Source organism: Mugil cephalus, chromosome 22 (genome assembly GCF_022458985.1).
Source record: "Mugil cephalus isolate CIBA_MC_2020 chromosome 22, CIBA_Mcephalus_1.1, whole genome shotgun sequence".
NCBI classification, from domain to species: Eukaryota; Metazoa; Chordata; class Actinopteri; order Mugiliformes; family Mugilidae; genus Mugil; species Mugil cephalus.
This window is the reverse complement of record NC_061791.1, coordinates 223411-235484: the sequence shown is the minus strand read 5'-3', so window position 1 is coordinate 235484 and position 12074 is coordinate 223411. Positions and strand designations below refer to the sequence as shown.

At 47.2% G+C, this 12074-nt stretch overlaps 2 protein-coding genes across 2 annotated transcripts; both read left to right on the top strand.

The window, feature by feature from the left end:
* Positions 1–71: 71 nt before the first annotated feature.
* tbk1 (TANK-binding kinase 1) lies at positions 72–9391 on the top strand. The gene is made up of 21 exons (XM_047575758.1): positions 72–225; positions 1810–1916; positions 2034–2174; positions 2756–2885; positions 2975–3156; positions 4662–4822; positions 4900–5010; positions 6068–6247; positions 6335–6531; positions 6611–6669; positions 6749–6840; positions 6993–7094; positions 7228–7306; positions 7436–7557; positions 7647–7723; positions 7831–7870; positions 7962–8063; positions 8175–8271; positions 8402–8502; positions 8574–8645; positions 8765–9391. Exons 1-21 carry the CDS (start codon positions 180–182, stop codon positions 8802–8804), a joined length of 2238 nt encoding a protein of 745 aa, XP_047431714.1. The 5' UTR covers positions 72–179; the 3' UTR covers positions 8805–9391.
* Positions 9392–10214: 823 nt separating this feature from the next.
* crebl2 (cAMP responsive element binding protein-like 2) lies at positions 10215–11954 on the top strand. Its single transcript, XM_047575780.1, has 3 exons — positions 10215–10435; positions 11108–11305; positions 11389–11954. Exons 1-3 carry the CDS (start codon positions 10421–10423, stop codon positions 11536–11538), a joined length of 363 nt encoding a protein of 120 aa, XP_047431736.1. The 5' UTR covers positions 10215–10420; the 3' UTR covers positions 11539–11954.
* Positions 11955–12074: the final 120 nt, after the last annotated feature.

Sequence of the window (12074 nt, the reverse complement as noted above, 5' to 3'; positions counted from 1 at the left end):
AGCAAAACTGTATCAAAAGTTTGGATTCAGGTTCGTTCAAATATAAATACGTCGAAAAATGTTCAGAAAATAAATTGTTTTGTGCTCCATGTATCTGCCGCTGCTCTTCTGGGTATTACGGTAGCCCCCTGGCCACGCCCCTAGATGCCTCTGCTCGTGGATTGGACAGCTGGCGTCACATGACCAAGGAAGAGCGGAAGCAGAGGGCTCGACAGCAGGAGGAAGGTGAGGAAATAAACAAAATAGAAACGAACCATTTTAGACGAGAAATAAGAAACCGAGGCGAGTAAAGTCGCTACTGGTCTGACGAGAGGCCTCTTAGACCCGGACCCGGTGCTCTGGGGCGGGTTAGCTGTTAGCACATTAGCACGACAAGGCTTTAAAGCGTCGAGTCCGATGAGAGAGTCAGAGACAGATAGTTCATATCCGCCGACAGAAAGTGAAAATAGGAGAAAAACTCGAGCCGCGGCGTTTTACCGCAGTTCAGGAAACAAACACGAAGTTTAGCGTCATGTTAGTTTAACGTCATAATAGTTTAGTGTCCTGTTACTTTAACGTCATGTTTGTTTGGTGTCCTGCTACTTTAACGTCATGTTTGTTTAGCGGCTCCTCGTTAAAACAGTGAAGAGTTGGATGTTTCGGTGAAATATCTTTAATTTAAATCCTCTGTAAGAACCTGAATCACCCTCAGCCTCCACTTCTTCTTCTGTGGTTTTAAATCTTTCTCTTATTTCAGGCCTCTTACGGGACTTTCCCCGCAGTGACGTCATGCCGTACGGAATGACGCACCAATAAAATCAGATTACGTTTCTAACATTTCATTTTTCTTACATTTACATTTAGACTTTATTCATCCACAAGGGAAACTGCTTTGGTCTCAGTAACTTCATGTAAAAACACCCGTAAGAGCCACAAGTAAAAATAAAGATACAATAAAATATATAAATATATATATATATATATAAGTAATATGCATATGAACAAATGTACAAGAAACAGAGACATTATAGAGTTTATCCATAGGAATGATTAATAAGCTGCAATAGTTGCTGTGTTTCTTTTTCTCCTAGAAATGAGCAAAACCTAAATATCTCAATAATAAACCGAATACTAAACGAAACACCCACGTTTCTAATACATTTCATCAAATATCTAAAGCTCGAACATTTTCACGCTCTCATCAGGTGGTTTTTCAGATGAATTCATATAAAATATTGATACATTTGACCAGTTCATCTCAAAAATGGAGAGAATTATGGGATATCAGCAGATGAGTCACAGCTCATACATTAAAAACACCTTCGACTGGAAACACGTACAGACGTCAGAAATATCACCTGTATTTACAGAAGAACTGGAATGAAAACACAGCTACTATTGATCCTGGTTTATTGATCCTGGTTTATTAATCCTGGTTTATTGATCCTGGTTTATTAATCCTGGTTTATTGATCCTGGTTTATTAATCCTGGTTTATTAATCCTGGTTTATTGATCCTGGTTTATTGATCCTGGTTTATTAATCCTGGTTTACTGATCCTGGTTTTTTGATCCTGGTTTATTAATCCTGGTTTATTGATCCTGGTTTATTGATCCTGGTTTATTAATCCTGGTTTATTGATCCTGGTTTATTAATCCTGGTTTATTGATCCTGGTTTATTAATCCTGGTTTATTGATCCTGGTTTATTAATCCTGGTTTATTGATCCTGGTTTATTAATCCTGGTTTATTGATCCTGGTTTATTAATCCTGGTTTATTGATCCTGGTTTATTAATCCCGGTTTATTAATCCTGTTTTTTCCCGCCTACAGGACCAGTTGCCGCTGTCACGATGCAGAGCACCACCAACTACTTGTGGCTGATCTCGGACCTTCTGGGTCAGGGAGCGACGGCCAACGTTTACCGTGGACGTCACAAGGTACGAGACGAACTGGACCAGCTCAGAATAAATCACTGAGTCTTTGAAACGACGTGAGGTTTGACGTTTGGTGAAAGTCGGTTTAAAGCACTGATAGTTTGAGGTTTTGTCTGTCAGAAAACCGGAGACCTTTACGCCGTCAAGGTCTTCAACAACCTGAGCTTCCTGCGGCCGCTCGACGTCCAGATGAGAGAGTTCGAGGTTCTGAAGAAACTCAACCACAAGAACATCGTCAAACTGTTCGCTGTGGAGGAGGAGGTCAGTCTCCACCCGCTTCACTCGGTTTAGTGGGAGAAACTTTAGAACCGAACAGGATCAACTCAAAGCAGCTAAATCAGAGCGAAGGAAGGTTTTATCGTCTGTTTGTGTCTAAATCTTCTGTCGATCGACTGAACACTTCATTTATTTCTTTATTTCTTTGTGTGTCTGGAGGCTGATATGTGGTTTAATACAGTTCAACACTAACGTCCCAGAGTTTTACCAGGAGATAAAGTTTGATCCTGGAGAAACTTAGAAAACATGACTTTTATTCTGAAGGAGAATAATGAGTCTGATGCGTCGTGTGTTTCATGTTCATTCAGTTCCCGTCTCCATGATCGTACTATAAAACCACTGCTTCCTTTTCGTTCCCACTTCTCTGTTCTCTGTGTTTGGGTTTAGAAATATGAATAAATATGAATAAATCTGAATAAATCTGAATAAATATCTGACTCTATGAATAGTTTTGATGATGTTGATCCTCGTTGTCTTTTTATTTAAAGCGATGAATATTATTTATTAAGTCAAACTGACTGTGAGACTTGTGTCTAACGTCTCCGTCTCCGTCCCCGTCCCGTCAGTCCAACACTCGTCATAAGGTCCTGGTCATGGAGTACTGTCCCTGTGGGAGTCTCTACACGGTCCTGGAGGAGGCGTCCAACGCCTACGGTCTCCCCGAGGACGAGTTCCTCATCGTTCTTCACGATGTGGGTGAGGAACAGTTTGATCTGGAAACCTGACGTGTCCCAGGGGTGTGGACGTCTGTCCCTGTCTCTGATTGGCTGTCCTGTCCCCTCCAGTGGCAGGTATGAACCACCTGAGGGAGTACGGCATCGTCCACAGGGACATCAAACCGGGAAACATCATGAGGGTGATCGGAGAGGACGGACGCTCCGTCTACAAGCTCACGGACTTCGGAGCCGCGAGGGAACTGGAGGACGACGAGCAGTTTGTGTCTCTGTACGGGACAGAAGAGTACCTGGTGAGACACCCTGAGACACCCTGAGACACTCTGAGACACTCTGAGACACTATGAGACACTGTGAGACACACTGAGACACTGAGAGACACTATGAGACACACTGAGACACTGTGAGACACACTGAGACACTATGAGACACTGTGAGACACAGTGAGAGACACTATGAGACACAGTGAGACACTGAGAGACACTATGAGACACACTGAGACACTGTGAGACACTATGAGACACTGTGAGACACACTATGAGACACACTGAGACACTGAGAGACACACTGAGACACTATGAGACACTCTGAGACACTGTGAGACACACTGAGACACTATGAGACACTGTGAGACACACTATGAGACACACTGAGACACTGAGAGACACTATGAGACACACTGAGACACTGTGAGACACACTGAGACACTGAGAGACACTATGAGACACACTGAGACACTGAGAGACACTATGAGACACACTGAGACACTGTGAGACACACTGAGACACTATGAGACACTGTGAGACACAGTGAGAGACACTATGAGAGACACTATGAGACACCCTGAGACACCCTGAGACACTCTGAGACACTGAGACACTGAGAGACACTATGAGACACACTGAGACACTCTGAGACACTGTGAGACACTATGAGACACTGTGAGACACAGTGAGACACTATGAGACACTCTGAGACACACTGAGACACTATGAGACACTGTGAGACACTATGAGAGACACTATGAGAGACACTATGAGACACACTATGAGAGACACTATGAGACACACTGAGACACTATGAGACACACTGAGACACTGTGAGAGACACTATGAGACACACTGAGACACACTGAGACACTCTGAGACACACTGAGACACTATGAGACACACTGAGACACTCTGAGACACTGAGAGACACTCTGAGACACTGTGAGACACACTGAGACACTTGGTGAGACACTCTGAGACACTGAGAGACACTATGAGACACACTGAGACACACTGAGACACTCTGAGACACACTGAGACACTATGAGACACACTGAGACACTCTGAGACACTGTGAGACACTGAGAGACACTCTGAGACACTGTGAGACACACTGAGACACTTGGTGAGACACTCTGAGACACTGAGACACCTGGTGAGACACCCTGAGACACTGAGAGACACTATGAGACACTCTGAGACACTGTTAGACACTATGAGACACTGAGACACCTGGTGAGACACTCTGAGACACTATGATACACTGTGAGACACTATGAGACACTATGAGAGACACTGTGAGACACTAGGGGGCGTGTCCTCCAGGTGGAGATAGGGGGCGTGGCCTCCAGGTGGAGGTAGAGGACGTGGGGGTAGGGGGCGTGTCCTCCAGGTGGCAGAGGGGGCGTGTCCTCCAGGTGGCAGTAGAGGACGTGTCCTCCAGGTGGAGGTAGGGGGCGTGGCCTCCAGGTGGCGGTAGAGGGCGTGTCCTGGCCTAACCTGCGTTCTTCTTCGTGTGTTTCTGGCAGCACCCTGACATGTACGAGCGCGCCGTGCTGAGGAAGGATCACCAGAAGAAGTACGGCGCCACCGTGGACCTGTGGAGCATCGGCGTCACGTTCTACCACGCCGCCACCGGCAGCCTCCCCTTCAGACCCTTCGAAGGACCGCGCAGGAACAAGGAGGTCATGTAAGAGCTCAGAGACGTGACCCGGAGACGTGTCCCGGAGACGTGTCCTCAGGTCTGACCGTGTCCTTCTGTCCCAGGTATAAGATCATCACAGAGAAACCGTCAGGGACCATCTCTGGTCTCCAGAAGTGTGAGAACGGGAAGATCGAGTGGAGCTCAGAGATGCCGGCGTCCTGCAGCCTGTCCAAGTAGGAGCTACAGGCTAGCACCGTGCTACATGCTAGCATCAGGCTAGCACCATGCTACATGCTAGCATCAGGCTAACACCATGATACATGCCAGCACCATGATACACACTAGCACCGTGCTACACGCTAGCATAAGGCTAACACCATGCTACACACTAGCACCGTGCCACACGCTAGCATCAGGCTAGCACCGTGCTACACGCTAGCACCATGATACACACTAGCACCGTGCCACACGCTAGCATCAGGCTAACACCGTGCTACACGCTAGCGTCAGGCTAACACCATGATACACACTAGCACCATGATACACGCCAGCATCAGGCTAACACCATGCTACACACTAGCACCATGATACATGCTAGCATCAGGCTAACACCATGATACACGCCAGCACCATGATACATGCTAGCATCAGGCTAACACCGTGCTACACGCTAGCACCGTCCTACATGCTAGCATCAGGCTAACACCATGCTACACACTAGCACCATGATACATGCTAGCATCAGGCTAACACCATGATACACGCCAGCACCATGATACACACTAGCACCGTGCTACACGCTAGCATAAGGCTAACAACGTGCTACACGCTAGCGTCAGGCTAACACCGTGCTACACGCTAGCACCATGATACATGCCAGCATCAGGCTAACACCATGCTACACGCTAGCATCAGGCTAGCACCGTGCTACAGGCTAGCACCGTGCTACACGCTAGCATCAGGCTAACACCGTGCTACATGCTAGCACCATGCTACACGCTAGCACCGTGCTACACGCTAGCATCAGGCTAGCACCGTGCTACACGCTAGCATTAGGCTAACACTATGCTACACACTAACACCATGATACATGCTAGCACCATGCTACACGCTAGCACCATGATACACACTAGCGCCGTGCTACACGCTAGCATCAGGCTAACACCATGATACACGCTAGCATCAGGTTAACACCATGCTACACAGTAGCACCATGATACATGCTAGCTACATGCTACCACCATGCTACCTGCTCCACCGTGCTACATTGTGCTATGCTACGTGTTGCAGGGGCCTGCAGAGCCTCCTGATCCCGGTCCTTGCTAACATCCTGGAGGCCGACCAGGAGAAGTGTTGGGGCTTCGACCAGTTCTTCACGGAGACCAACGACATCCTGCACAGGAACGTGGTCTACGTGTTCAGCCTGCAGCAGGCCACGCTGCACCACGTCTACATCTACGAGTACAACACGTGAGTCCCGTTCTGTTGGGCTTGGTTCTGTCTGGCTCTTCCTGGTTCTTCCTGGTTCTCTAGCTGTGGTTCCGTGTGGTTCCTCAGGGCGGCGCTGTTCCAGGAGCTGTTGTGCCGTAGGACCAGTATTCCCGTCCACAACCAGGAGCTGCTGTACGAGGGACGGCGCCTCCTGCTGGACCCCAGCCGCCAGGCCAAGACCTTCCCCCAGACCTCCAGAGAGAACCCGCTGATGCTGGTCAGCCGCGAGTCCCTGGCCACCGTGGGACTCATCTTTGAAGACCGTAGGTCCCCCTGTCCCTCGTCTGTCCCCGTCCTCCAGGAGCAACAGGTTCTCACTGTCTCTGCGTCTTGTGTCCACAGCCAGTCTTCCTAAAGTCCAGCCGCGCTACGACCTGGACCTGGACGCCAGCTACGCTAAGGTAACACGCTAACGTGTTGACATGCGACTCTGTGGCGCCGCCTTGTGTCTCCCGACGTTAACTCAGTGTTGTTGTTCAGACATTTGCAGGAGACGTTGGACATTTATGGAAAACCTCCGAGTCTCTGCTGGTTTATCAGGAGCTGGTGAGGAAAGGAGTCCGAGGTCTGATGTGAGTCCACGCTTTACGTCCTCGCTACATCCCGGCTACTTCCTGTTGACTTCCTCTTTACTTCCTCTTGACTTCCTGTTTACTTCCTGTTGACTCCCTAGTTACTTCCTGTTGACTTCCTGTTGACTTCCTGTTTACTTCCTGTGTTGCAGTCAGCTGATGAAGGACGACTTCACTGAGATTCAGCACAAGAAGTCGGAGGTTTTCCATCTTTGTAACTACTGCACCCAGACTCTGGAGAAGACGGAACAGCTGTGAGTCTCCTCCTCCTCCTCCTCCTTCTCTTTTCCTCCTCCTCCTTTTCTCCTCCTCCTCCTCCTCCTTCTCTCCTCCTCCTCCTCCTCTCCTCCTCCTCCTCCTCTCCTCCTCATGCTGCTCTGTGTCCAGGTTCGAGGTTCTGATGCAGGCCAACATGTTGTCATCAGAGTATGATGAGATCTCAGACATGCACAAGAAAATCCTCAGAGTGAGTCCTCACACTTATACGAGATCTTTGAAGATCTTTGGCCTCTGCACTGTAAAAAGATGACTCAGGTGTTAATGAATGAATGGATGAATGAATGAGGCGTTGACCGTTGTCCGTCCCCGTCCTCAGGTCTCTGGGTCTCTGGAGCCCATTGAACGAACGTCTCAGGACATAAAGAGTAAGTTCCTTCCTGGAGGACTCCTGACCGACACCTGGACACAACAAGTTGGAACGCATCCCGAGGACAGGAAGTAAGACGGAGCGTGTTCATACGGAGGACGTTGTCCCGTGAGGACGTTGTCCCGTGAGGACCAGACTGACTCTGTCTTTGTCTCTGCAGTGTGGAGAAAATCAAAGTCCTGCTGGACGCCATCACTGCCATCTACCAGCAGTTCAAGAAGGACAAAGCAGAGAGACGTGAGATCACATCCTGTCCCCTGTCCTCTGTCCTCTGTCCCCTGTCTTCTGTCCTCCTGACTCAGTATTTCCAGGTCTTTAATAGTCCCTTTGTGTCCTGTCTTCAGGTCTTCCCTATAACGAGGAGCAGATCCATAAGTTTGATAAGTGAGTGGAAGATCAGCGTCTCTGCCTCTGTCCTCTGACCATGTCCTCTGACTATGTCCTCTCACTATGTCCTGTGTCTCTGTGTCCTCAGACAGAAGTTGGTCCTTCATGCCAGTAAAGCTCGGTCTCTGTTCACGGAGGAATGTGCCATGAAGTATCGGCTGTTCATCTCCAAGAGCGAAGAGTGGATGAGGTACAGTCTCCGATCTGTCCTCTGTCCTCTGTCCTCTGACTGTGTCCTCTGTCCTCTGTCCTCTGACTGTGTCCTCTGTCCTCTGACTGTGTCCTCTGACTGTGTCCTCAGGAAGATTCATCACGTCAAGAAGCAGGTGCTCGGTCTGTCTGGTCAGCTGATCAGTATCGAGAAGGAGGTGACGATGCTGATGGACCGAACCATCAAGGTAAACCTGACCTCTGGTTCTTAGCGCTGGTCCTGGTCCGGGTCCAGGTTCTCTGATGATGTTGTGAACTGGCTCCTCTCTGATCCGCTGATGTTTGTTGGTTTGTCGGTTTGTCGGTTTGTTGGTGCAGCTCCAGGAGCAGCTGCCTCAGAAGCTGCTTCCTCTGGTCTCCAGTGGGATGAAACCTCAGGCGTATCTGAGCCAGAACACGCTGGTGGAGATGACTCTGGGGTGAGGCCTTCGTCTTCTCCTCCTCCCGGTCGCGTGTTGTGAGCTGGATGTGACTGTGGTTTGTGTTTCAGGATGAAGAAGCTGAAGGAGGAGATGGAGGGAGTCGTGAAGGAGCTGGCTGAGAACAACCACTTCCTGGAGAGGTCGGTTCACCTTCACACAACTTTATTCAGCCGATCAACAAATAAACCAATGAATCCAAAGAATAAATGTAGGAAAAAAGGTTTCATGGTCTCTGTTTCCTGTGTTTCCTCTGCTCCAGGTTCGGGACTCTGACGCTGGACGGAGGCCTGAGAGGCTGAGACGTCGCTCTGTCTGTACATAGCCTGTGTTTACCTGTAAATACCTGAGAGGAGGAGAAAGATGCTGGAGACACTTTCATGTGGGAAACAAACAAACTTGATTAACCTGAGGAGAACCTCATCCTGAGCGAGGCGGGTTCTGTCTTCTTGTTTCATGTCAGGAGCTTTTTATTGACGAGCTTCAACCCTTCAGATGTTCAGAGAAGCATTAACATTGGAATCAGGTTTAAAAGGTTTCATCCTTCTGCACGGACCTCATGTTTTTTTATGTTTTAAAAGCTCGAGTAACCCTCCTGTCCTCTCATCTTATTACGAATGAACATTTTAGAGTTAAAATAAAAGGATGAAGCAGAAGATCCTGATTAAATCCGACCTTTATTTACTCTCTTCCTCTGTAAAGTCCTTTCTTTCTTTGTCAGCAGTCTGTAAATAAATACATGTGCGATGTTTCAGTCTGTCTACGCTGGTGAAGGTGAGTCTGGTCTATAGTCACTGGTTCAGTCTGGAGCTTCAGCCTCAATAAATGAGATCCTGTCAAAATAATTCATTATTATTATAAATAATTCATTATTTAAAGCCTCTTCTAACACGTTTCCTCTTATTCTCAGACTCACTGTCTTTGTTTCCTTATTTTATTTAACTTTATTTAACTGTTTAATGTCACCGCTGCTCCGCCTGGAAACAAAGAAATCTTAGATTAGATTCTATTATTATATTCACTGACGTCACTTATATTTTATAGTTTTAGTTTATTTGAATTAATCGCATCTTATTCACATTACTGGACTACTTCCTGTTTACATTCAGATTGTTCGACCAGTTTGTTTTTGTCAATAAAGTTTCATTTGAAAAGGCAGAAAGACATCTGGGTGACGTCAGCGCGTCACGTCGCATAGATATATATCATAGATAAACTACGGACACGTCCTGTTCTGATCATTGACTGATTCTAGGTTCTGATGTTTGTTTTGATTCGGGACCAATCAGCGGCGCTTAGAGGATCTAGATCTAGAATATATAGATCTAGGTGTAGATCTAGAAGATCTACATCTAGATCTAAAGTATCCAGAGGAGAACTTCTCTAATAAACCCGTTTTTACTGATGTTCTAAGGATCTAAGGAACCCTAACCCTGAATGAAATAAGTAAGACTGTGATATGGGTTAGAATTAGAGGGAACTGAGTTCATGTTGGGTAAATGTAGGATGGAGGAGAACCCTCGCGTTCTGGTAAAGGTTCTCAAACCGTCCACATGGTCAGAGAACATCCAGTCAGTGATACATGTCAGTGAGGCAGAGGTTTGTGATTATATCGGGATGTTGGAACCGACTTCCTGTTTTTGTTTATGTTTCCTGTTCACGCTGAAGTCCAGAGGGGGGCGCTAATGAGTTGGTTGTTTGCCAACCGCCAAAACATCGGGACGAAGAAGAAGAAGAAGCTGGACGTAAACAAAAATAAGGAGAGAAGATGGCCGCCGCGTTCACTTTAACTTTTTAACGACAACTCACCAGAACCGCTTTTAGTTTTAACGTCGCTTCAGGTTCTGAACTCGAGTCTGAGCTTTTGGCCGAAGGAAGCTAACGACAGCTAGCTGCTAGTACGCTAGCGCTGCCCAAAATGGACGATAACAAGGTGAGAAAGCTAACCATGCTAACGATGCTAACTGATCAGCGATTACTCCCGGTTGTTAACGGGGCTTTTACGGGTTTTAACTAGTTTGTTCGACTAGTCCTCGACTTGTTAACATTAAAACGATCGGACTCGGTTGATTTCATGTTCAACGTCAATTAGCTTGTTTACGCGTAGCTGAAGCTAACGCTAGTTAGCATGTTTACAGGTACAAAGAGTTACTACGAAACGTTGGTTAAAGACATTTAATTAGTATTGATCTCACAAAGTCATGAATTAGCTCCGAGCAGCAGTTTATTATTAACGGTCCAGCTACTGGATGAAACATATTATTATTATTATAATTATTGTTATTATTAGAAGTCAACACAGTTTAATCTGATTAATGTGAGTTAATGTTGTCACTAAGGATTAAATGTTTAATTCAGAAGAGAGATTATATTTTATGTGTGTGTACAGACACGTGATTAAAGGTAATAAAGACTGAACATCTGGTGTTTGACTGATATTTTCAGATTGTGACTCAGTTGTTTATGCCCTTTAAGCAGCAGCCATGTTGGATTTAAATGAGTTGATATTTAGTTTTATTGAAGCGTTTTCTCTGTGTTCGTAATAAATAAAGAAGCCCTGAAGCTTTGTCTCCTGGTTGAATCCTGCTCACTACTGTGTGTTCAGGTGGTGGCCGGGAAAGTGAAGAAGCCGGGGAAACGCGGCCGCAAACCTGCAAAGATCGACCTGAAGGCCAAACTGGAGCGAAGCCGGCAGAGCGCCAGAGAGTGTCGGGCCCGGAAGAAGCTGAGGTACCAGTACCTGGAGGAGCTGGTCTCCAGCAAAGAAAGAGCCATCTGTGCCCTGAGGGAGGAGCTGGAGATGGTGAGGAGACGCCAGAAGGAACAAGGAGAAGGAATGAAGTGTTCAGATAAATGTGTCATCGCTCTCTTCTGTTTTTGGTGCAGTACAAGCAGTGGTGCTCAGCCATGGACCAGGGCAAGATCCCGTCAGAGATTAAAGCTCTGCTGACTGGGGACGAGCAGAAGACGCCTCAGAGCACCAAGACGTCCAAGAACAGCAAGAACAACAGCATCAGCAGCAACGGCCAGAGTTAGACCCCGCTGAGAACCCTCCGCCGCCATCAGCTGTGACCTCTGAACCACAGGGAACCGGAGAACCACAGAGAACCACGGAGAACCACAGACGCTGAAGCTGGATTCATTCACATGTTTCTGTGGTTGCCAGGTCACAGCCGATGAATCGGCGCCACTTTCTGTTCGTCTCTAGTTTACTGTGACATTTACTGTTGTGTTGTAGAGGTCAGAGGTCAGAGGTTAGAGGCTGGTCCTGGATCAGCTGGTCCTGGATCAGCTGGTCCTGGATCAGCTGCTCTGATGATGATGATGATTGTTTCTGTTCTGAACTTCCTGTTTATGTGAGGAGATAAAACGTTGGAGCACTTTGTTAAATACATCTGAAGCACTTTGTCCATGAAAATCATTTTAAACTTAAATAAACGTGTTTGATTCTCTGAGCGTCTCGATGTCGTCACCAGCCTCTGTTTTATTTATTTGACACAATCAGCTGATTCTGACCCGTAGACGACAGGACGGTCGGTTTCTCTTCACATTCAGCTCATGGACTCATGTCC

Coding starts and splice junctions, on each gene's coding strand:
- crebl2 (XM_047575780.1), top strand. Junction 11,306..11,388: donor TGAGGGAGGAGCTGGAGATG/GTGAGGAGACGC, acceptor TTTTTGGTGCAG/TACAAGCAGTGGTGCTCAGC.
- tbk1 (XM_047575758.1), top strand. CDS start 180: ATGACCAAGGAAGAGCGGAAGCAGAGGGCTCGACAGCAGGAGGAAG. Junction 2,175..2,755: donor TGTTCGCTGTGGAGGAGGAG/GTCAGTCTCCAC, acceptor CCGTCCCGTCAG/TCCAACACTCGTCATAAGGT. Junction 7,724..7,830: donor GAAGGACAAAGCAGAGAGAC/GTGAGATCACAT, acceptor TCCTGTCTTCAG/GTCTTCCCTATAACGAGGAG.